Source organism: Poeciliopsis prolifica, unplaced genomic scaffold, assembly GCF_027474105.1.
Source record: "Poeciliopsis prolifica strain line A6 unplaced genomic scaffold, Auburn_PproV2 SCAFFOLD021, whole genome shotgun sequence".
Taxonomy (NCBI): domain Eukaryota; kingdom Metazoa; phylum Chordata; class Actinopteri; order Cyprinodontiformes; family Poeciliidae; genus Poeciliopsis; species Poeciliopsis prolifica.
The window spans coordinates 9,221,000-9,247,461 of NW_026562396.1; the positions used below are offsets into that span (position 1 = coordinate 9,221,000).

The 26,462-nt window shown below is 42.0% G+C and overlaps 1 protein-coding gene across 1 annotated transcript; it reads left to right on the forward strand.

Moving 5' to 3' along the window:
- On the forward strand, positions 1-25,235 carry LOC129369497 (solute carrier organic anion transporter family member 3A1-like). The gene is made up of 10 exons (XM_055044942.1): positions 1-396; positions 3,016-3,475; positions 15,965-16,063; positions 16,979-17,248; positions 17,325-17,489; positions 17,977-18,175; positions 18,559-18,694; positions 18,774-18,946; positions 19,632-19,696; positions 19,958-25,235. Exons 1-10 carry the CDS (start codon positions 238-240, stop codon positions 20,332-20,334), a joined length of 2,103 nt encoding a protein of 700 aa, XP_054900917.1. The 5' UTR covers positions 1-237; the 3' UTR covers positions 20,335-25,235.
- Positions 25,236-26,462: the final 1,227 nt, after the last annotated feature.

Genomic DNA, 26,462 nt, shown 5'->3' on the forward strand with positions numbered 1-26,462 from the left:
GGAGGAGGAAGAGGAGATGTCTGTGACGGTCTCTGTGTTTGTGTTCTCCTGGGCGGACCGTGCTCCTCTCCGCATCCCCGGCCCCAGAGACGCTCCGTCCGGAAGCGACGCCTTCAGTCCGGCTTCTTCTCGCGGCGTCGCGCGGCTCCACCGGCCATCCTAACCAGATGCCCTCCGCCGGAGCGGACCCGCTCAGTTCCACGCCGACCGACGCCAGCGGAGCCTGAGCTGGAAAGGATGCAGGTGAAAAGCCAGGTCTGCGCCGAGAGGAGCAGCGCGGACGACCCGGAGCAGGACGACAGCCAGAAGAAGACCTCCTGCTTTTCCAACATCAAGATTTTCCTGGTGGCGGAATGCGCGCTCATGCTGGCACAGGGCACCGTGGGCGCCTATCTGGTGAGTTCAGACGTGTCCGAGTGATGACGGAGGGTCGCGGGCAGAACGATGCGGCGCCTCATCCGGTGCCATATTATTCCCCATCCCATTACCATAATGGCATCCTTCAGTAAACACGGCTATTGATTGATGGCTTTGCTGCTTCACCATCAGGGCCTGCTTGCGCGAGCGCGCGCGTGTGTGTGTGTGTGTGTGTGCGGCACCAGACAGCGTCACAGTGTCAGTGTGCTCCACGTTGTTTGGGGATCATATCTCTATGCGTCCGTGGAAGCGGGTTATGAAATTGGGGGTTCGTCCATTCCTACCGGCTCCTGCTGCTCTCTGCACAGAAATGCCTCGGTAAATTATGCAGGAGGCCACACACGCACACACACACACACACACACACACACACACACACACACACACACACACACACACACACACGCACGCACACAAACACACACACACACGCGCACACACACACACGCGCACACACACACACACGCACGCACACACACACACACACCCCCACACACACACACACACACACACACACACAGGCCCAGGAGATGACGTGATCTCCACAACACAAGACACAAGAGATTTTTCTTTTCCTCATTGACACCACATTTCCTTTGACTGAGCCTCCTCATTGCTCTGGTATTAATAGATCAGCAGCAGCTTGTTCCACGTAGTGAAGAAAATGGTAAAACAGAAAAAAAAAGAGAGAGAGAAAGAGACTTTATGACCTCTGGCAGAATTCATATTTCATCCCACGTAATCCAAAATCTCAGATATCATTTTAAGTTAGAAGTGAAGCCTCATCCTCTCCTATGGATCATCTCACCACTTCCTAAGTCGCTATAGTTATTATTTTATTCTTTGGTTCTTTTTTTGGTTTGTCCTCTGATAGCTTTCGACATAGTCTGATTACTGTACTGCCTGTTCGGTGCAAGATTTTATTGAGGACAAGGACACTTTTTTTCTTCTTTTTTTTTGTAGCTGTGTTTTGCATCCTGAAGTGTAAGCTATTAGACCCGAGTCAGGCATGTTCACCATGACAACCGTGTAGGGCTGTCCAGGATTTTCGAAACGTGAGCCTAAATTGTTCAACTGTTGAAAGAAGTTCTGAGCCACAGAAATGGCATCTGTTTTGTTCTGAAAAATGCAACAGCAGCTCTTTTGTAAAAACAAACTAAATGCACAATCTTTTTTCAGATGTACTTTAGGCTACAAGAACATGATATGAGTCCCTCTTTTTGTTTTTTAGCCTAGTTAATGCTTTTGAGTGAAGGCTTCTGGATGTTTGAGGCGCTGTGGACTATCATCCTGCAAAGAAATGAAAAGAGAAATGTGGTTATTAAAATGTAAATAGATTGCGTGTTGCTTACGTTTTCTGGTTTTCGCGTTAGTTTGTCTTAAGCATGTCACCATCAACAGTCTGCACTGATGTTCCAAGCTAACCCACCTAAACCGATTTAATTTCATCATTGTGCAGTAACTGGAATGACTGAAGGTGAAGGGTTCCCACTCAATTTTCTAGTAAAGTCAACTGTTTTAGGTGCGGTGAAATAAATCTGTGCCATGAATTTTGGACAAGGGCCACAAACGGTCCCTGGGATGCACTTTGGAGACCCCTGATTTATAATGTTTTATTCCAGAACGCCGGCGTGGATTTCAGTAAAATGACATCCTGTCACATGTGTTCTTTCAGGAGTGTAATGTATGTGCAGGGCTGACACCATAACTCATTTTGCTGGATGATAAATTGTCCCAGATTCCTGAGAATGTTGTTGTTTGGAGACCATTTTTAAGTAATAAGTAATGTGATAGAAGCGGCACAATAACACAAGAGGACATTCTCAAGGACCAATAAACTTTAAATTCTACTGAATATTTAACACTGGAAAACATTTTAGATATCCAAAAATAAAACGACACAACAACAGGAGCAACACATAATTAATTTTGAAGTCCCTAAAAGACAAAATTGTCCTTCCAAAAAAAGAGTTGATTGAGACCAATGGACCAGATTCAGACTTTGGTTATAGAGCTTTTGGGAGAGAGAGAGAAGAGAGACAAATGAAAAATCATGGAACTGGAACTTATTGTGGTTGTTTTAATTAATCAGGAATGCTGCCCAGACCATCATACTACTACCACTATGTCTGAGTCTTGACGTGATGTTTGTGGTCGCGCTGTGCTAGTTTTATGGGACGCAATTAGCAAAAAGGTCCACTTTTATGTCATCAGTCCATAAAGTTATTTCCAAATATGAGACAAGCCATTGTGTTCTTTTTGGTCAGTAGTGGATTTGCCCTTTGAACTCTCCCACTGAATGCTTCTTTGCTGTCTGATTTTCTCGGATAAATCGTGGTTCAGTTCCTGACCTACCATGAAACCCGATGGTTACCATACTACACACATTCTGCATACTGAACTTAGTATAATTTTACAGCATGTCACAAAATATGTTCTTACTGAAAAGCATTCAATTCAACATGAGAATGCATCCTAAGAGCAATTGCTAATTAACAATTGCTATGGTTAAATACAGAGAGACTGTGTATGATAAAGTCACAAGAATGGTTCTGGTTAACACCTGGAACACTCATTGTTTTTCTGTTTTCCTGCTAGGTGAGTGTTCTGACGACTCTCGAGAGACGTTTTAACCTCCAGAGTGCCGATGTGGGCGTCATCGCCAGCAGCTTTGAAATCGGCAACCTGGCCCTGATCCTGTTCGTCAGTTACTTCGGCGCCAAGGCCCACCGGCCCCGGCTGATTGGCTGCGGGGGGATTGTCATGGCATTGGGGGCGCTGCTCTCAGCTCTGCCAGAGTTTTTGACTCATCAGTATGAGTACGAGGCAGGGGACTCGTGGCATGCCGAGGACGGCAGGGTCATCTGCTCCAACAAAACCAGGTCAGAGAATCGGGACTCTGGTTTTAACTGCGGCAACCGAGCCAACACCAACATGATGTACCTTCTGCTCATCGGAGCTCAGGTTCTGCTCGGCATCGGGGCCACTCCCGTCCAGCCTCTGGGAGTGTCATACATTGATGACCATGTCCACAAAAAAGACTCTTCATTGTATATAGGTGAGTCACTGTAAGGATGCGAAATGATTGTCAAGTGTTTGTTTTGGTACACGATGAGATTGCATGGTACATAAAAACATTAGTCTAAAACTGGACAAAAGGGTTTTTTTCTTGTACTTTTGACATCTGTCCTTTCATCTCCCTACAAAGTCGTAAACACATTGTGAGGCATTCCAAGGCAATCCCTTGACATATATAGGGGTAGACTGTATCCCACTTCTACCCCACTATCCCACTGTATGACACTCCCTCTATAAAGCTGTTCATAGCTGCCAGGTCATGTGGGGGTCAGAGCATAGAGGAACAGCACCTATATGACTTTGGATTGGTTCCCAATCCATTTAATCAATTTCTATCCTATCATTTCTCATGATTGAGACCACAAGCTACTTGAACACTTCCAATTAAGGTAAAGACTTATTCCCTTGGTTTGTTGGTCAGATGTTAAGTTGTCAGCTAGAAGGACTCAACCTTTCACCAGTTGAGAACCTTGGCTTCAGACTCAGAGTCTCTGGGTGTGTTACGCAACATAGATAATTGTCCATTCGGAACGCAAGGCGCTAAATGTTAAAATGTAATTCAACAAAGCCTAAAGGAATTTTAAAAATCGACTGGTGAGCGGTGGAGTCCGATTCAGGCGAATCGGACCCCACCACTCACCTGTAGGGAACCTCGATTTCAGACTCAGGAGAGCTGACGCTCATCCTGCGTATGGACACTGATTGTGGAGAATGGATTATTACAACCTTGTTGCTTCATGGCTTTATGGAAGCGGAAAAAAAGAGGAAAAAATTCCTCATTAAATTCTGAGTAGTGTTTTGTTCTGGAGAAGAACTGTGTTTTTAATACTCCCAAAAGCTAAAAGCAGCAGCGCCTGATGGGTCCCTTTAGGTGCTTTTACGGTTTGACACAGACGCCGTGTGATGCTGCCAGCATCGGATGCTGATTGCACACCTGCAGCTTTATGACTTAAAAGGTCGTGTGACAAGCTGCATCATCATCGCCATGCTGGACGTAGCCATTAGCAAATCGATGCACATTATCAGAAACTGCTCAGGTAGACTTTGGCCTTCCTGCTTCCTTTTCAGGAGCATAAATTTTGTAAAGGAAATCTGCATCGCCGCACCGGCTGCGGCAGCCAGGACTGATGTGTCAGGGCAGGTTGGTTTTATAACGTTGGCGCCCGATTCTAAGTTTACCATCTGCTGTGTGAGCAAAATGAGGAAAATTGTTTCCTAGTCTTCAGACTGCATTTTGTTTATTTGGCAACCACAGCTGAAGCTGAACATGTCCTTCTCTTAGTAGGTAGCAGTGATCAGTGTGGAGCTGCCTCAGAGTTGGATGTTTTTTGCCTCCAGTTGCAAAACGGGGTTACACGAGGTCTTCAAACACTGCTCATGTTGCGTTTCCTTTTCTGCTTTATTTTTATTCAAGCCTCTTCACTCTGATACCGCAGAAGGAAATCCTTTGTAACCAACTGCTTTCAGAAGTGAGCTAATTAGTAAATTATATATTTAGTGATTTTGATATTTTCACATATCGGTATCGGCCCAAGACATAAACTGGGCACATATTTACAACCAATATTTATTTTCATCTTGCTGCTGTTTGTTTGTGCAGGTGAAGAGGAGGAGGATGCTCATGTGATATGTCTTTGGTCATGCGAGAATGATACGGTACTATTGTGAAAACAATACATGAGGGACAATAAAAACGATTTGTTACATCCTTTTTTGGTAATTGTACAACTGTGACTGTGTGTCACCGTAAACATAACCCTCCAAACACAAATTATCCTCTTGGAAAAAAAAAAAATCTCTTTTGTAAAGCGCTTCTTTATGACTCCAGTCATATAAAGATGTGTGAATCTCTTCATGGCATATTTTGGTGTTTATTTATGCTTTCGTTGAACAAACTGTGGAGAAAATAGTAAAACTATCAATACTGACAATAAGGGCAGTTTGGGATCTTGATACATGATAATCGATACAATAAGTGCCCACCCCACACAATGCTTTTTAGAACTATTTTGATAAAAATCATTTGGCGCAATATGTTCTCATCCTTTCAGCTCATTTGCGTTGACCAGAAAGGTGGTCCCACGAGGCACAGAGTCTGGAACTCTAATGGCATAACCGTAAAAGCTATTGAAAACTGTTTTATGGTTTTCTTTTACTGCACAATTATGGGAGGTACTGTAAGTTGGAAAAAAAAGTGGAATTCTGCACAGGAAAAGTTAGGAAGAATATTGTGTCTTGTACTTTCCTTGCAGTCATACAGTTTAGGTTCCCAGGAGGAAAGCACTTTCTGCGAGCATCAGCAAACTTTCCCAGGCTGGCAGTAGAGCACTGACTTACAGTAACAACTAGGAGGCTGACATAATGTGCATAATAGGCTGTCTGTCAACGTTACCTAGGTAACAGCCGAGAGACAGTGCGGCGTGTCGTTCCCGTTCTTCATGCAGCTCAGCAGCCTGCCATTAGCCGATAGCCATCAGAGAAAGTGGAGAGAAGGAGAAAGAAAGAAAAAGAGGGGGTAAAAATCCAAAGTTGTTTCTCTATTCTTTAAATAAAACTGTACCGTCGACGCAAGAAGTTTCAGACAGAGTCCTTCTAGTAGCAATTCAGAGCTCACTAGATATGAAGATGCATAATAAAGAAAAATATTTAAGACTTCACGACTCAGCAGATGACCCTGAACATCGCATGCACCTGGTGGAGTTAATTTAGCGACACGTATTTAATTCCTGTTGGCATCCGATTTGCACCGTTAAATACGGACGTACAGTTAGCCCCCAAATTATTCATGCCACTCTCTGATGCCGATTTTGAACTATTTTCATTCGACTCAACAATTTGTTTTTGACTGACAACGAGACTAAAACAATGTAAAAATAGGGATTAAAAATGGCATTGCAAAAAATACTTTGACGCCTTCCTAAAATGACAGACTAAGTCGTATTTTTGCCCAAAATAAAAAAAAAATTATCTTTGAAAGACAATGTTTAATAAGTAGGGAAAAAAATCTTTATCAATATTATTGGACTCAAACCCTTCCCATAACTAATGAAGTCCAAGTCTCTGTTGGCATCACCCTAATGTTTAGCTTCTGCCGCCGATTATTTATCAGACTCAAGTCAGGATTGTGGCCAGTTCACATTCTAAAATATATTAAATAATTATTAATAATTAATAATAATTGTTTAGCTTTACATCATGTCATAGTGTTGTCTCCTCATCCAAAACATTCCAGCATTGTTGCCTTGACTCTTTCACCCATGTTTGAGAAATCCTCCTGTGACAACAAGAGGGATTTCAATGCAACTCCTTCTCTGAGCTGAAACTTTCAGACTTCCACCTCATAACACAACCCTGCCCTGTTACGCCCCCCTGATTAGCTCCTTCAGACTAGCCAACAGCAATTAGCAAACACTGGGTGGAACTGTGCATCTGCTGAGCTCATTTTATGAGCCACTTCTCAGTGCATCACTAGTTAAAACATTGTTAAAAGCTTGATAGAGGAGAGATGTTGCGATGACTTCGTGAAGGTGGAATTTCATAACCAGCAGGAGTTTTTAAAAAGACAAAGTCCCAATTCCAAGAGGTTAAATAATGAAATCAAATTTCTTTTGAAACTGAAGCTAACATAGTTGCTTGATTGTGGTGGGAAATTGGGAAATACAGGACACTGCCCCTTTAAAGAACTGAAAACAAGACTGAAAAGCACTTGATTGCCATTTTCTCATTTCTGTCCTGGCTGTGATCTCCCCAACCTCTCCCTTCAACTCATAAATATAACAAACATCAGTCCATTCTCACCACCGCCCGCACTCCGTTCCATGCTTTGTATGTTATCCGATCCACCAGGCACGTCGATCGCCAGGGCTGCGTCGTGAGGTGGTGCTGCTGTTGAGGTTCCAAAATTGCGCTGACGCCTAGAAAGTCGTATGAGCATGCTCTGTTTCATATGCCACCACCGTTCAAAGACGGCGCTGCTTGACGAGCTCCATGTGTGAAAGCGGAGTCGCCTTGAGTGAAAACCACATGACAGGAGCAGTTGGGTTCAGTTCAGCAAACACCTGTCCAGCTGATTAAATATCAAAGCAGCAGCTCTGGAGGAAGGAGCGGGATAGGATGATCGAAGACGAGGCCGCTCTTTAGAGATCGCATCTTCATCCTCATGGATCAATGCAGCTTGAATGAGACAAAGGGGACAAGAAACACTCCAGGGTAATCAGGTAAACACCCCTGGCCCTACGAGAAAACAGTAATCTCCTCCTAAACCTAATAGGTTGTGGTGGGAAGAGCTGACATCACACCCCTGTGATGAGAGCCAGAGAGCCTTTTACGTCACGGTGAAGGAGTTACGACATTACCACCCTGTTCTGTGTCATGTAACATCTTAGCCAGACTTTAGGTAACTAATGAGCCACTTCCAGACCGCCTTCTGCTTCTTTTGAGTCATTCAGAGGTGGAGTCGCTGCTGTGCTGTGAACCATTTTCTGGCTGCACAGTTTGAAGTGCTTGAGATCACAAACTGATGGCTGGCAGAGCAGATCTCCAGTAATCTCTGTCTGAAGCAGCATAACAACCCCACACTATCACTCCACCACCACCATGTTTGACAGTGACTGTGTTTCTATCAACGGTTATTTTATGCACATTTTGAAGTGTCGCGTTAGAAAAGGTGTATGGAAACAGCAAAATTCAAAGTTTTTGAAAGATGTGTTTATACTCGTTTGACATGGATTTTGGCTTTTCTGAAAAGAGGCAGCGCACCAAAGGGGAGATAGAAACACACATTTGCCGAATTAGTTTTGACGTAGTAAACTTTCCCACCCACGTAGGGAGAAACTGTCAGCCTGAAGTGGCCGGTGAAAGGCACTCCAGATTCGCCTGGAAACATAGCTAATGATGTTCTTTCCCTGAAATACTAACGCTAAGCACGTAGCATGTCATGAAATGTAACAGGATACACACCTTCCAGAAAATCCTAGCGCCTCTCGTTAGCTGCATATCCACTAACCTAAAAGGTCGTTGTTTTGGCTGCATTGAAATTAGAATATTTTGCAAAACTTGGAAACACTTTTTGATCACACAAGTCATGTGATCAGATGTCGCTACTGCCGGAAAAGATGGAGTCAGCAACAGGAAGTGGTTGGAGGATTACAGTGCGACATGCTTTTGAATGACTTGGTCTGAACAAATTTATTCACGTGTGATTTTAATTGCATTTCTTGCTTATTGGAAATACCACGATTGCAAAGTTGTGTTTCTTTCTACTCTAGCAGACTATCAACAAAGTTTTGTGCACATTGTTAATGGATCGCTATTGATCTGTACAGTATGTTCCCAATAAGTCTTGTTGATTGTAGGGTTAGCTTTCTTAAAAGACTTTAAATTGCCACCTGACAAACTTTCTTTGTAGAAAGTAGTATTATGATCTTAAAGCATCTGGAAGGAGCCAAATACTTACACAGAGCCCTGTAATTGGATTTATCTGTCAGAACAGATTTTAAAACCTTACCCTTGTCCTATGTGTGTTTTGCTGATTGCCTCTCTCTTTCCTAGCGTTTCGTTTTGTCATTCGGTGGCCGGTACATCAGATCATTGTGCCTGCTGGCAGATTAAAGTGAAGCAAAAATAGATTTAGAGCTTCAAAGTAAGCCACATTGTTCTGGGCAGAAAATGGCTGCTTGTAGAAAGGCTAACCCGCTCTTTAGCTGTGTAGACTCGAATGTCAGAGCCAAATTGTAATTGGATTATTGATTGCTGTCCCTCTCTTGACTGATAGGCTGAGGTAAGTAAGCTTCAACAGGCAACAAGCGTCCCGTCGGTTGTTCAGCACACTAAGGGTCCGAACAAAGAAGCGCCCGTTTAATGATGGGCTTTATGGCCTGTGTTTGTAACAGGCAGGCAGACCCCAAACAGCTCCAGCTTTACATGCAAGTAGAGTGCAGCGTGTGCGCCGCTCTCGTTAGCCAGACGGCAACACTGTGGGACACTCGCAGGCCTCCAGCTTTTAATGGGTCTCCAGGCGTCAGGTTGTTTGGGGTTAAAAAGAAGATTGACAACGACGCATGCAGGCGATACTCTTCTGTTTTTAGGTAACGACCTCCCTGATGTTTGCACTCGTGATTATGCTGCATAGCAAAAAACAGACTCTGGCCTAAGTCAGGTGCAATGAGCAGTGAATCAATTAATTGCAATGATTTTCACTTTAATGACAGAAGGGCACTTTTGTTTACAGAGGATTTATGATCCATTTGGTTCATGGTTTTGGTTCCTAGGAGTTTTTATTTCAGTATTGTTTGTCATTTATGTTTCAGAGATTTGGAATATCTTCCAGTTCTAGCGTGAGGTGATCCTTACAGAACCAAAGTTTATCAGAGTTGGAAAAAACAAACCGACATTGTAATTCCATTATCAATGTATCATTTGAAAAGGATCTCAAAACAACATTATTATTATTACTGTGAAAATCTATCATCTGGCAAAATGTGCTATTGTGACACACCTTATTCTGGACTTCTTTCTAGAGCAAATATTGAAACTCACTTGAACTAAGACCAAACTTGATTTGAGTAAATAATTTCTTAATATTGATTTTAAAAAGGTCCTGGTTCCACTTGCACATAATTTCACTTATAACATGAGAAAAATGACTTGTTATAAGTGAAATAATCTGCCAGTGGAACTAGAAATTTTTCATCAATATGAAGGAATTATTGATTTCTTCCAAGTGTACCAAGTTACTTGTGCTGGAAACTACACCAAACACATTTGGTAAGGTGTTTGCAGTGTTATTGATTCTCGTGATGCAGATTTAAATATGTGAATCCAACTACAACTGAAGCTCTGTGTCTGGAATAACAAAAAACCAGCGTGATGCCAGTCATCTGTTTGTGTGCGATTGTTCAGGACTGGAAACTGGCACGTTGCCACCTGCGGTTTAGATGCAGTGCAATGGAGGCCCTGGCCGTAGCCACTTGATATGCAGACTGTTGTGCCGTAGTGCTGTGCCAAAGAACACAAACACTCAACATTGTTGTTCTAAAATTGGACTCACATTCCCCCATGCGCCCAGTGAACTGTGCGTTTCACTGGGATTTCACGTGGCAGACCAACAGAAGGTAGTGTATTAGCATCAAAGTGTAAGATAACACCTGAGTTGAAAATATTTCAAAAATAATAATCTGGAAAGTGTGGCGTTTAGCCCCTCCGGTTAAGCCTGGTGAAGAACCACCTTTACAGCTGCAAGCTGTTTTGTCTTGAACACATTTTCACATCGAACTCTAAATGATTTGGTCATTCTTCTCAAAATAGCTCAAGTTCAATCAGATTGGATGGAGGACATCTGTGAACATAATATTTTATTTATCTCATTATTCTCGCCACCAATTCTCAACTGGATTTGGCTCAACGTAGCACTAAGGTGACTGATATCCAATAGATTAGTCACACTAACACCATCTTTCCTGAAATTACAATGTTGAATAAACCTTTAACCTGTTTTTTTGGGGGTGGTTTTGCAAAAAAGAAAAAAAATGGCGGAAACAGAGTGCAAATACGCAACGGTGCAGCCGATTGTGATACGGAACCGTAACTCCCTCGATACACTGAATCGCAGCCAGAACAGTCTGCAGAAAGTCCACTGATCTTCCTCTTCATCATACCTCAGCCTCTGTTTGTCTCTGTAATACGTCAAACGAAGCGCCGTGGGGCTGCGAGCTGAGAGTCCACTGCAGCAAAAATGTTTTTGCTCCGCCGGGGTTATTACTCTTCCACTGTAGGACAGCGGGGGAAGGAATGGACACTGACTCAGCACGCCCGGCCGGTTCGGTCTGAGCCTGGGTAGTTTTATGTAAGCACCTTTGCCAAGAAATGAAGGGCCAGCGATTGAACTGTGCTCTAATGTGAGTCTGAGTGTGAAATTATTCATGTGCAGGGAGCGTGACCAGGTAGAGCAGCCCTGTCCCACAGTGTGACCTCTCTGCTGCTCTATTTACGACTGCTGAGCACAGAGGACTTATTATGGCTCTGGAATTACTATCATCTCCAGGATGATTCCCGTCACTTGTGGATACGCCATATTTTATTTGGACATTTTGAAGAGGAAGCACCGGATTTATCACCTGGTATTCTGCAAATTACATTGATAAAAACACGCATGCACCCTTTGAATCTGTCGAACCACAATATGTTTCACTGGGTCGTATACAGTGGCTTACAAAAGTAATCATACCCCTCAAACCTTTCCATTATTTTGCCACTTTACAACCACCAACATAAATGTATTTTATTGGAATTTCATATGAAAGACCAAAACGAATTGCTATACAATTGTGAAGTAGAAAGGCAAATTATACATGATTCAAAACACCAGACAGGTCAGGGATAACGCCGCAGAGACGTTTAAGGCAGGCTGAGGCTGTAAAAAGATTTCCCAACCTCTGAACACCTCACTGAGCGCTGTTCAATCCATGGTCCGGAAATAGAAAGATTGTGGCACAACTGTAAACCTACGGAGACAAGGCCGTCCACCTAAAACGACTAGGTGAACACTGATCAGAGATACAGCCAAAATTCCCCTGGTATTTTGTACCTAATGTACAGCGTGTGCAGAATCGTCGCCTGGACTCTTTGGTTTACTGAAGTCACACTCCATCACTTCCTAAGTCTCTAGACACTTTAACTAAAGCCAAGTGAAACTACTCTGAAGCTGAAGATGTGAAGAACAGTCTGCAGCCTGGGGTTCACTGCATTTGAACTGCAGCAAGTTCTCAGTGCTGTACTTACTGCATCTAATGAGCAATGTCAGGGTCTAATAAAATAAAGTGTGCACATAGCATTTTAAGACTGCCTTGCAAACTGAAAAAAGAAAAAAAAAACAACTCTAGTACTGTAACTGCTGATGCTTCTGAATTAAAGGGGTGGTCTGTGTTCAGTGGTCAGTTCGTGTGTCAACATGTGAACAAAAAACGTTGCGTAAGTCGTAACCAGACAGTGCTAACCCAATATACTTGATTGACCATCGGAAAGTTTGGATGCATGTATGAAGGAGGCACACTGCATCTGATGATACATTCTTCATCCAAATTGTCAAAAGCATCTCTCATTGCCATAGAGCTCTGTGCAAAGTGTTGTGTGATTGGTCCGCAGTTTGTTGCCATGTTTTCAGAAGGCAATATTAATATTTTTCTTCAACTGGTCCACTTCCAGGTTTTGTATTTGCAGGACACATGGATACTTTTGAGGAACATGTATTTGACGTGGTGAGGAATTATGTATATTTGCACCATTCTTCACTAAATAGCTACTGTAGTAAGACTGGAAAGTGGTTAATATCTCCTGGAAGGAAATTGTGACGGAGGATGCTGTCTGTGGAAAAGTGGGGGACTAGTTCTGCGACTGTTTCATCATAGGGTAGTGCTGTGTGGAGCTCTGTCCCCCAGGTGGTCTGCGCTGATGTATGAAAGATGCATTTGAATACAAACGTGCCAAAACCACGTGACTGCGCATCGACTGTTCAGCTTCTGGAGACCAGAGCTGCTGTCCATCAATCTGGGAAGGGTTGTAAGATCACACCCTGTCAGTTTGAAGTATATCCCGTAACAGCCTGATAGGCTACCCAAAGTAGACACTTCTCAGTCTTCACAAGGATGGGAAGAATCTTTCTAAAAAGAATATGACAGGCCAACAAGAGGTGTGTACGAGATTGTATTAAACTTAGCTAAGTTGCTAAGTCCAGTCATAAGGCAACATTCTGGCTATAGGCAACTCAGAGTGCTTCTCAAAGTATGCAGATAATGCTTGTTGTAAACATTTAAATAAATAAATTTTTTTTTTTTTCAAAAATAAACAAACCGATTAGACATCAACATCTGAGCATGTCTACTACAATAACTGCAGGTTCAATGTTGTTATGGACCGGCGGACCAGTCCAGGATGGACACCGCCTCTTGTCCACTGACTGCTGTAGTTAGCCACCAGTGACTCGGCAAGGATAAGCAGGTTCAGACAATGAAAGTATGGATGCATATTTAATGGGATGTATCTGATGAGCTTTAAGGGTTTGGGTCAGAGTTGACGGAGTTATTCAATCTCTCCAGCAGTAGACAACCTAACATTTGATCACCAAAGTGGCGGCGGACATCGTCAAAGGCTCGGTGCCTCAACAGGCAATGACTGCAGTGATATCTAACCGCAGCAGCAACTCACAGCAGAGAACCATCCTTTCTGAACCCACTTTCTACTTTGTTTTTTTTTTCTCTATTTCATTGCTGTTGCATAACAATACTTCCCTGCATATCTGTGTCAATATTATTGCTGCTGCTATCATCAGCCGTTTCCCTCTGAAAGTTGCTCCAGGCGCTTGGCTTTGGATCGGTTTTTTATTGAGGCTGGTTTGGATCCATTAAAGATAAGAGCATTGGTGTTCTGTTGATCTGATCATCTGCTGGGTGTGTGTTTACCCGCCACAATGCATCACATACTGTACATCACTGACTAAAGGGGATTTTCATCATGTTTTGTGCTGTGAAATGCTAAGTCGAGGTATATTTTTGATTCGCTCATCAAAAATATACCTGCGGTGTTGCTTTGATTCTTTCGTGCGCGTGTGAGAAACCTTTTAATCTCCCATGGCAACCATTCAGCTGTGCAAAATGCCTGGTGAGACTGAGCAGCAGCCTTTGAGGACCCCTCCCCTCCCCACTCAGCTCCTTCAGACTAGCCAACAGCAATTAGCAAACACCTGGTGGGACTATGCTTCTCCTGAACTCATTGAGCTATTTCTCAGTGCAACTCTGGTGAAGACATTGTTAAAGGGTTAATAGAGGAGCCATGGTGTGATGACTTTCTGAAGGCGGAGCTTCAGAAATTGCAGGAGCTTCTTAAAGAGATAGAGACTCTCATTAAGAGAGGCCCAATTTAAAGGTGTTAAAGTACAAAGTCGATTCGTTTTTAAGTTATATTTGATATACACAGCATTTTTATAATGACGGAAGGTAAGATAGCTACTTGACTGTGCTATAAAACGGCACTATGTAATTGAAAAATATGTAATCCTGCTCCTTTAAGAACCATATGTTGCCCGTTTGGCCCCTGGTGGAGGGCAGATGAAGATATAGGAGAGTATCTATTGGTCAGCTGTTGAGTTGTCAGACATGCTGGCTGAGGTTGCTAATGGTCGGGGTCACGTTTGACTGCAGACTGAATCAACTGTAATGGAAATCAGTGACATTTAGACGGACCTCCTGGTTTCTCCTAGCGCTGGTTTCAATAGAAACGATTGAACCTTTTCAATCATTTCTATAAGCGTTACATCCAAAATCATGTACAAAAGCTTTTACAGGGCTTGTACCTCATTCAACAAATGTAATTGTTGGATAAAACGTGCAATAAGCAAAGCACAGCAGTTTATCGAAGGCATTAAGGCAGAAATAGCTGGAACAATCACCTAATCACAGAAACATATCATATTTATGAAGGTCTCAGTGGTCTTAGAGCTTAGCTGTGCGTTTCAGGTTAGGTTCAGTGCAATAACTCGTGTAATAGATACAGTCTGTATTAGAAGTTGAAATACACAGACTGTGGGGATGAAAGTTGTCTAATTTTGGGGTTTTTTTTAAATTGTTGTTTTCAGGTTACAGCGCAAAGCATGAAAAAAGTCAAATAAAATTCAACTGCATGAGCTTGAACTAATTGTAGATGTTTTCTTCTTCTTATGTTTTCTTCTTTCTTCTTGGACAAAAAAAAATAAATGGATGGTGTGATGATCTGAAATATTCAAGAAGGAATCTGACATGGACATCATATGTCAGATTGTGTTTTTTTTCTTCTTAGATTTGCAGTAGAATCAGAACTCTATAAAAAAAAATCAAATATTTCCTAATAACAAATATAAAAGTGATCATAAAATCATTACTGTGGGGTTTTAATGGTCAATTTGTTGTACCAGGAGTAAACAGCACTTCCTCAGCTTTGGGCTCATTATTAGCACTTCCTCTTGTTGCACTTACTGTTCCCATTCACTGTAACATACTAATTGCTCCAAACACAAACACAATTTTGCCTGCTCTGATAGCTCTTGGAAAGCTCTTAGCCCCGGCGCCAAAGTGAGGCAGCTGCTGCATGAGTGTACTCATACGCAAAGAAGCCATTTCCTGCTTGATCAGTCCTGATGCCACTGCATTATCTCGTCTTAGATCGATAAGTCTGTGCAACGTGTTGACTGTGCATTACTGTGCCCTTGGGAGGTGTACATTTTGGAACTGGGCAAAGAAGAAGTGGTCTGCCTCAGGTTCCATTTAAAAGCAGCTGGCCTTAATGCAATGCTGCCCTCTGCTGGCAGATGAGGTGAAATGAGCTGTTTTACCTCGTCTGTCATGGGGGTAGCAGTGAAATTCAGCTCTCGCTTTTGTCTCTTCCAACTTATCTGACATTTAATCTGATGTCTAATATTCATTTGTCCTTTTCTTTTTTGCAGGTATCTTATTTTCAACACTAGTTTTCGGCCCAGCTTGTGGCTTCATCCTAGGCTCCATCTGTACCAAAGTCTACGTTGATGCTGTTTTCATCGACACCAGTAAGTAGCCGCTTCGTTAATGTCGCAAAACTTCCAGAACAAAAAGGTGGAAACGTCTTACAACAAATAGCCATTTTTTTGTAAAAGCTCTGAGTGAGTCCTGCAGATTGCTTCGATTGTTTATTTCTTTCTTTCATTCAAATCCACACTTTATTTGTCTTCTTTCTAGTCATTTTCCCAGGAATAAACCAGTAGGAATGTGGGGGTTTGTCTGGCTTTGAGCTTAAAATAAAGGACCATTTAAAACATTGAGCCACTCTGGTTCCATTATGCAGTTCTTCAGCCGCAATTTTGAAAACCGAGCCATGTTTCAAAACACACTGTAAATAGCTCAACTGTCCACATACTTTGTCAAATAAAAAAACTTGCGTAAAAATCAACACTCTGGTTTAAAAAAGCACTTGCATTTTGTCGTCCCATCAAGCACACATAATTAATCATTTCTGACACCTTCAGTTTGACAGTAAAGTATGAAAATGTATGGTATGTTTCATGAAAGAGTCCTCAAAAGGCAGAAAAAATAGGAGGCCTAACAGTCCTGGGGAACACCACTGACAACTTGTTATCCAAAATGTCTGAGCTCTCCATACTGATCATGGACTGACATGTACGACTTAAATCAGGCAGGTGAAGAGCCAGCCATATCAGCTGTCATAAATGAAAAACCATGAGAAATTGAACTCAGATCAAACAAGATCATGACATGCCAGAATTTGACTATTCAAACCTTTGGCTAATAGAAAGGCTAACATACATCTGTGCAGCAGCAGTTTTTTAATCTTTATTTGTGTCCATGTAATTTTTAAGAAGCGATGACAGATTCTCAGTGGGGATAGGACAGATTGGAGTCACTTGTCACCAAAGCTTTTAATAAAGGCTGTTGCAAAATCTTTCCTTCTACTTTTTTTTGCCCAGGTAAGCTGGACATCACCCCGGATGACCCTCGCTGGATCGGGGCGTGGTGGGGCGGCTTCCTCCTCTGCAGTGCCTTACTCTTCCTGTCGGCCCTCTTCATGTTCGGCTTCCCCCAGACGCTGGACGAGCAGGACATGGACGCTCGAGGGGAGAGTGAGCAGGCCATGCTGCCCACCTCCTTGAGCCTGGACAGCCAGGACTCTAAAGCCAACGGGGACTTTCGTGGCTTCGAAATGAACAGCGGACTCTCGGTCTGGGAGCATCTGAGAGGTGAGAAGATGTAGTAGAAGGAGGTTGAATAAAGGCAACACTACTTTTATACTTGTATCTTCTTTTTTTTTTCCAGTGATCCCGCGGGTAACCAGGCATCTTCTGTCCAACCCGGTGTTCAGCTGCATCACGCTGGCTGCCTGCATGGAGATAGCTGTGGTTGCTGGTTTTGCTGCTTTCCTTGGGAAATACCTGGAGCAGCAGTTCAACCTCACCACTTCCTCAGCTAATCAGCTGCTAGGTACTGCAACCATTTTCCTCACTCAATGTTGGACTAGTGATTGTTTTACCTGTGAATTATCAGGGAGGATAATGCAAACAGAGACATATCCGGTCCAAATGGACTCTTGTAGACTATTGTTTGAATTTCTCTCACGCCACCACATGGCCAAGATGGAACATGCATACCACCAGAGACGCTTGATAGTAGTGAATAATAAAAAAATATTTCTTTGTTTATGTTGACTGTTATATAATATATTTTGATTCTTTTATGAATTTTTTTAAATACATTTTTCTGGTTTATTTCCTTAATCAATCAGCCTTTTCCATGTTAGGGTTAGGGTTTTGTTTTTTTAAAAAAACTGCATTCTGTTCCTTCATTTACTTCTAATTCTTTATCTTCCCAATTCACTCACATTTATTTTCCCTCGTCACCTTTATTAAAAATTGTAAACATTAACAGCAGTGGAAGGAAACGATTCAGTCGACATCTTCTGCTTCTCCAGGTATGACCGCCATCCCCTGTGCCTGTCTGGGTATCTTTCTTGGGGGGCTCCTGGTGAAGAAGCTGAACCTCTCGGCTCTCGGAGCGGTCCGCATGGCCATGCTGGTCAACCTGGTGTCCACGGCCTGCTACGTCTCTTTCCTCTTCTTGGGCTGTGACACGGGCCCTGTTGCTGGGGTTACGGTGGCCTACAACAATGAGTAAGACCATTAAGTTGCTAAGACGTGAGAGACTCACGTCTTATTCAACTAGTTATCTGCCGAAGTGACCCTTATGTAAGGCACTACAGACAGCCTTCTACAAAAACGTAATACTTGCGTTAGTATTTAGGAATCACCAAAAGGTTGTGGTATCAACCATCCAGACCATTCAGGTCTTCTTGTTTTAGTCCGTTCTACATCCCCCAGAACCAGAACCAATCTTATGCTCCTTAAAACTGGAACAAACTTCCAGAAAACTACAAAACTGGAGCACAGAATTTCTTTAAATCAAGTCTACCTCTCGGCTCTCGGAGGCGACCCTAAATGTTCTTGACGCGTACATTCAGGGTCGCCACTGATATGCTCTTCCTCTGCCTCTGTAGGACGCTGCAGTCGAAGAAGCAACCTGAGTCAGGCTGCAACAGCAACTGCAACTGCTACACTGCCTCAGTGAGTCCTGTCTGTGGCTCCAACGGAGTCACCTACATCTCAGCCTGCTTCGCTGGCTGCACCAAGCCAGTAAGTGGAGACAAAAAAGACTTTCCTGGACAGCGAGGAAGGAGAAACGCTTACCGTCTGGTTCGTGTCTTTTCGTCAGAACCTGAGCAGCTGTGGGTGTATACCCAGCATCGGCGGCGAGAACGAGGCCTCGCCGGGGAAGTGCTCCAGCCCCCGCTGTCAGCATGCGTTCCTTACCTTCTTGTGTGTCATCTGTGTGTGCAGCATGATCGGAGCCATGGCCCAGACGCCCTCCGTCATCATCCTTATCAGGTATGGTTCCAGTTAGCCCACAAGAGGGAGCCAGGAACATTGGGAGCTGGCAGAGGGGATGACGCGAGTTGGAGCATCCTGAAAGGAACTTTGTACGAGTGAATCATCAGAACAGATAGGAATATAGACACACATGGGAATGTTATGTCACACGTTCATGAGAATGATCAAAGTGCCAAAAATAACACACACCGCTTGTCTAAAGATTTCTATTTGGGGATTGTTTGGATCTGGGAATGTGGCGTCTATGACGGCTTGGCCTGCTTTTCTTGACTACAACAGTTTTAATCATTTCTAAGACATTTATTTTTTGCTGATTTGATTCTGATGAACAGTAGTCAGACCATTTAAAATGAGAATCATGTGTCACTTTACCAAAGGTAGCTGCAGATCATCTATACTCTAGCATATGTACAGAGAACAGGAAGACTACTGTAAATACGGACCAACCACCTGCTGAATTGAGCGGACGTTTTTACTTTGTCAATAGACTGCTGTGTTAACAACAGGTTGACATGGCATCGGGTTAACGGAAGAGTCCAGCCGCCAGCGACTGTTTTGTTTTGTGACCATGCTACAGCTAGCAGTTAACTTGATGCAACTTTGGATCAAGCAGTTCCTTCTGGAGATCACTTTTGCACATTAATCCCTTTTCTTGTTGTGTTGTTCTTGTTTTTCTTCTCAGAACTGTAAGTCCTGAGCTTAAATCATACGCACTTGGAGTCCTCTTCCTCCTCTTGAGGCTGATAGGTAAGATAAATCCATATTTATTCTCTTTAACTGTGCCGAAACACGTCCACTGTTGTTTGGCTGTAATTCCCGCTGTAAGTTCTCCCTGCTGTAGGCCGAGATGTCAGAGTGGTTTTTTCACCCACCTTAAGCATTTCATCAGTCTGTCAGCTCAGACCCAGCTGGAACGTGAGCTCAAACCTGTCCTCATACTGACCTTTTGACCTGCTGTCTGTTCAATCCCCCCCACCTCCCTCCTCACCTCCTCGTCTCCTGCTCCAGGCTTCATCCCTCCCCCTCTGATCTTTGGTATGGGTATCGACTCCACCTGTCTGTCCTGGAGCTCGGTCTGCGGCGAGAAGGGCGCCTGCATGCTGTACGACAACGTGGCCTACAGGCATCTGTACGTCAGCATCGCCATCGTGCTCAAGTCCTCGGCGTTCCTCCTGTACGCCACCACGTGGCAGTGCCTGAAAAGCAACTACCGGAGGTACATCAAGAACAACGAGGGCTACCTCACGCCCACCGAACTTTTCGCCTCCAATGTGACTCTGGACAATTTGGGTAAGGAGATTACCCAGAACCCAAGTAACAGGACAAAGTTTATATACAACCTGGAGGACCAGGAGACGAGTGACAACGTGGAGTCGGTTTTATAGTGGCGATTTGCACGAGGCCAGCAGGATCCGTTAGTGTGCATCTGATCTGGTGTACAGTCTCTCTCTCTTGGTGTTGTGCAACATGTACAGCTTTGTTCATCCAAAACATTAGATCTGTTAAAACCAGTAACAGGACTTCCAAAAGAAGGAAAGAAAAAAAAACATTCAAAATCACAAACTGACTTAGTAACACGCATTTAGTCATTTGTGGTATTTTTTTCACCTTTCAGTCTGAAAGCAGTGAAGGGTCAAATAAAATGCAGCAGTGTTGGAAACCAAAAGTGTGGTGCTGGTTCGAGGTTTGCATTCACTCCTCACTGTCATGAATGATAATGTTGGGTTTTTAGTGATGCGCAACACCAAAAACTACATTCTGTTTGTAGTCATAAAAAAGCTTTTGGCATGACTCTGCCAGCATATTTGTCCACTCTTCCTACAAGAATGGATAGATTAGCATAGCATTATGCTAATGCCATTAGCATACCAACTTTCTTTGATCTATTCCGGTGGGCAGCTGCAAATTTCAGCCGAGTTTGAAGGCGTCAGTGTTGGTGGGAAGTTTTAGATGAACTGAAACATATCCAAACTAGTTTTTGTTTGAATAATGACTTTAGTTTGCTGGATCGGCTCTGGCCTCAGCCATATTGAATATTTAAAAACTATTCCTGAAGCCTGCTCTGTGACAAGAAACTAACATATTTCAATGAGCTCCACTATCCTTGATGAGCAGAATGGTTGAATATCAAGCTTGTGTGTATTATTGTGCATACGGATCCAAATATTTAAAATAATGTAAGATAACACGTTATTTACCCCACATCGTAGTGTTACGATAATTCTACTGTTAAACAGGACACTTAAAAAGAAAAACAACTAGACGAATACAACTTTCTTGTCAGTGATGAATGTATGTAAATTTCTGACCAGCACTGTTGATTTACATTAGAGTCATGCCTGCTTTTTAGATCTGAGTACAAAAGCAGTTGAGTGTTTCACAGGTGAGATTAGAGTAGAAATGAAAAAAATTCCAGCTTTTAAGTGTGAAAACCAAACCAGAAGGATTTTAAAACTAACATTTGCTAATACGCTCCAAAACTCGTACTCAGTTCATTCCTTATGTTGGAACAAACAAACAAACAAACAAACCTTATTTTAGGTATCAAATCAAAAGAAAACATTTAAAAGAAATGAATGCTAAAACATGTATCTTCTCATTTTTTTGCACCAGCAGCCACCTCAAAGGATTTGTCAAATATTTTATATTCTCTAAAGATTTCTCAGATATCTAAGGGGGGAAAAGAGGAGAGCTACTTTCACAATTTTATTTATTGGATTTTCAGACATAGCTAAAAAAAAAACATGAATGTGAACGAGTTATAATCACATCCTACGACAGCGCCTTGGTACATGCTGGATCAGACCAATTTTTCTGAACAGTGAGCTCTTTCCTTCCACTTCAACAGAAAAGCATCCAGATTACAAAGATAAAAACGAAAAAACTGCAAACATGCACTTACAAATACGAATGTTACGTAACTTATCTTTGTAGCGTCAAAAAGAAATACCTGATTCAGATAAACCAACAACGTAATTCTATCAGACATGCAGATTATCTGAGTGGTCTAATCCCACTCGTGGGGACGCGGCCTGCAGCAGCAATGCATGGATTAAAAAAAAAAAAAAGAAAAGAAAAAAAAGCAAGCAACATAAATAACACAAGAGACTTTGTGAATACGTTCCTTTCACGTTATGGGAAGACGAGTTGAACACGAGAGAAATTGCAACGAGACCTTTTTGAGTCGCAGGAAAAACGGCTGTTAGCATTATGCCAGAGTTAGCTGCAGTTAAACGCATGCTGGTAACGCATGCACTTAAACATGAAGACAAACATTCAGCATAAAGTCACCAAGTTTTACAGTTTTTTGCCAGCAGGTCCTAGCTGAACATATGGTATATTAAACATAAGAGTCCTCCAAACTGTGTTTTGGACTATAAAAGAGCTTTATGATGCATAATGCTTTGCAATGTTGCCATTTTAAAAATATATATATTTTATCTATGCCGAGTCATAATCACTCAAGTGATCAAAGTGTTTTTTTTGTGTGTGTGTGTGTGTGTGTGCGTGATTTCAATGTACATTATATTTATTGAAACTCCCGGCAACTACGTGTGGAAACTTTAAAACAAAATCAGCCTTTTATTTTCTACAGTTGATGCACCACCACCAACTTCTCCCCAGGATTATTTCTGGGGACTGCGGTGGCCGCGGACGAAGGTTTTGTTTTTATGTTTCTGTGTTGATTTGGCTAAATGTTTTCACTTCTCTGCTGCTGGAAACCAAATCATCGACCCACGTTTCAGCTTTCAGGCAGAGTTTAATAGGCATTCATTCAAAATTTGCTGGGATTTCAAAGAGTTTATGACGCCCCGCCTTTTACCAAGCATTTGTTTAACCATTGGAAGAGAAACAGGCCCACTGGCTTTCACACACCTTTCTGAGAAGTCCCAATCAATTCTGTCCTGTGCACAGTGTAGTGCCACTTTCCGGCTATTTCAGCATTATGCTTGTTTTGCATCAAAAATTCTCTATTGCTCTCAATTCAGTTTCAATATGCATCTCATATGGGATATGGTAGGGAACTCGAGTGGAATACTGGAAACAGAAGCAGTTTAGCTAGCTTAAAAATTAGGAAACGACATGAGCGGCTAGCATGACGGGGTAGCTGGCTAGCTTACCAACTCTTTTCTAGCTATATGAACTGGATTTGTGGTCGAGTCAACAAGGGTTTAGTGGTTTGCCAACCGCCAATTAGATGAAGAAAATGAAGCGAGAAAGAAAGGCGGTATGCGTCAGGTCTGAGGTGACTTTTGTTGAGCCAGCATGGAGCTACGGTAGCTGCTTTTACGTCTACTTGTGCTCCAAATGTGTTTAGTTTTCTTATTGGAATAAAAGTTTTTTTTTTTTTTTTTTTTTAAAGGCATGTTAGGACAATCCCAAAGATTATCAAGTCATCTTTGAACTCGTAAAAGTCCACTTTTGCCAATTTATGGGGAATTATGCCACATACTGTGTTTCAAAAACTATTTTTGCTGGTTATTTTCGAAGCACACGACCCACTGAAGATCATTTGTACCTACTTTAATAAAGTATTTAGATAGCAGAGGATTTCAATACTATATCGATGCTTCTGTAGCGTCAGAAACAGATTATTATATAAATTCAAAGTGACATGGGATAGCTTTAATATATTGAATATAGCTCTATGTTGGAAATCAACCCTCAATGGACCTAAAATTGTGATTTTGCTTTGAATTGTGGGTATTTTTTTGTTTTGTTTTGTTTTATCAGATATTGCCTCAAATTCTCAAAATATTAGGTGGTAACACAGACGTCCAGTCGGAGTTTCAGGACAACTGGCTTTAATGTTAAGAATCAGACTACTTACTGAAAGGGAAGGTTTGTGGGTTTCTTACTGACAACAACCTCCGACGGTGGTGGTGGTGGCTTTGTCTTGGACATTGGTATCATCCAGTCTGTCATTGTACTAAGTCTATTGTCCAGACAAGTGCCAAAAGTGACACCATAGAAGTGTTGTGTGACGTTCTGATGAGAATATAGTCTTAAGGCGCTGCGGTGCGGAGCAGTTCCTTCAGCGTTTTGTAGCCTCTCTGTGATGACCTCGGTTTATTTGAACCATATCATGCATAAGTGTTCCCAAAAGATTATAAAGTTGTTGTATATTGACCTAGAGAACAGTAATATTTAAGATGTAGTCACTGTTCATATGTAGGACTTTTCTACTAGTAAAGGTCTTGTCTAATATAGATTAATGTCTTTCCATCTGTGGCAAAATTGACAAAATTTGTGTTGCTTTTGTCCGTATGAGAACAACACATTGCCTGTACTAAGAGTCTCTAATGTTGAGCCCCAGCTCGGCGTTGTACGACTAAAACTACGGAGAGCAGAAAAGCATCCAGACGTCACAGATTGCATCTTTCCAACTGCGCCCTCGTGTCGGGCTCCCTGCCGACGAGAGCCAGTTGCGGCCATATCAACCTGTGCGCTGTAACATTTGTGACAAAACAAACAAACAAAAAAAAAAGCAACAACAAAAGAAAAAACAAGAACATATTGTAGGTGTGTCCAACGAGTTGGCAAGTGAGGCAACACTTGCTTGACTGTGTTTTCACCCGTGGCAATAGGACTGTTTCTTTTCGCACCTAAATGTGCTTGAAATGTTTTTTGCCTTGTGATGAGAAACTAACTTGAGAGCCTAAATGTTTTTTTAAACTCTATTTTCTCATTATTCCTTCTTTGATGGCCTTGCGTTGTGATTGACTTTTATAGAGGAACTTCAATGAACGGATCATCAACATATGAAGAGTTTACTGTCCAAACGTGACACCTTGTGCAAAAGTGTTATACCTATAGTGTTTTGCAAGTTATTTTAGAACAAGAAGGAATATATGTTCTGTAAATATGGCCATAATATAAATTCGGATCAACTCTAGGAGTCAGAAAACTCTTCATATATTCATAGTATCCTTTGGTTTGAGCCTTAGCATGTTGCCTTTTAGTGAAACCTTGTGCTAACGGGTGTTAGTGATGGTTTAGAATGACATATAAATCTTATATTGCGGATGGTATTCAGTGTATGAATTTCAGGCTCTTTTGCAGGAGAGCAACATGAAGGAAAAGGACACTGATATGAAAGAATATAACCTCTATTTTCAAAGGCGCTCTGAAGAGTTTGAAATGTGCCCTTTTGCTTCTCAAGATATTTTTCTTTAAGTCTTATGGGTTTGTATTTAAAGGCTTTAAGTTTTGTGTATTTCTTGGAGATGAAACCATGATTGTATGTTTATTGTAAATATATTAAATATGCTATTTTTGTTTTCAATTTTGGGGAGTTTTGGCTTGATTATTATTTTTTTTTAACAAAGTAGTGATGAACTCATTTGAGTTTTTATATGCATGTATATATATGTTGTTATCAGTGACGTGTGGTGAGGTTCATAATCGATGAGGCACTGATTTAATCATAATCATATTTACAAATACAGACCTGCATGTTATTGTTTACATGAGCATACTGTTTACATGAGCAACTGACAACGCCACAAAAGAAAAAAAAAAAAAGCACTGAAATATTCCCACACAAAGTGCAGAACATTCAGTCTATTGCAATAGTATGGTTTTAGGCTTAATGTTTATTTTGTGATTATTAAAATAAACATTAAGTGATTACTGTGATAAGAGGAGATCAACTATAAATATATCGCTGCACTTCACTGTATGGCGAGCTCCATGGCGAGCTCCCGCTTGCTGTCTCTGACTCTGCAGTTGTAGAGTCACAATGTCTGGGATCGTGAGCGCCCCCTGCCATGAGGCAAGAGAACTGCCTGCCTCACCTCCAATCTGTTCTCTGCCGGTTCTGATCGCTCCTCAGCACACAAAACACGTTACACACAACAAAAAACACTGGACATTATATACATAAACTAAATTTGGGAAAATCAGTTCATACATTAAATGTTTTTCAGCCATTTTATTGGTGATCAGGAGGATTGAATGGCTGACTGGCTCCCATTGAATGGCAGCCAGTCAGAGAGGTTGATCAATCCCAGGTGAGGCTCAGCTCACTGCTGCCTCACCAGCTTCACTTTCGGGCATTTGAATGGGAAAATTCAGTGATTTTGAAGAAAAAAATAATCAGAACTGATTAAGCCAAATGAAAAATAGGTACTTTATAGTACAAACCACAGGGTGAAAATGGCAATATAAATTATTTTATCATATATTATTTTTCCATGATGACAGATGAGGTTCCCTCACCTGCCTCCGCTGACCGCATGTCACTGGTTGTTATGCTGATGATACTCAGCTTTGTTCACCTGTAAATCCTGAGGAATCCAATCAATTAGGTAGACCACTTTCATGTGTTTTGAACACATAAAAGCCTCGATGAATTATTTTTCTATTTTTACATTCAGTCAAGATGGAAGTTGTTTGGATCAGAGCCCCTAAAGACCAGCCTTACATTGTTCATGTAAAGAACAATGGACATATCATTCAAATCCCATAGTAAGCAGGTTTAGTAACAAGGTTTTCTTCTTTTACCTCCACA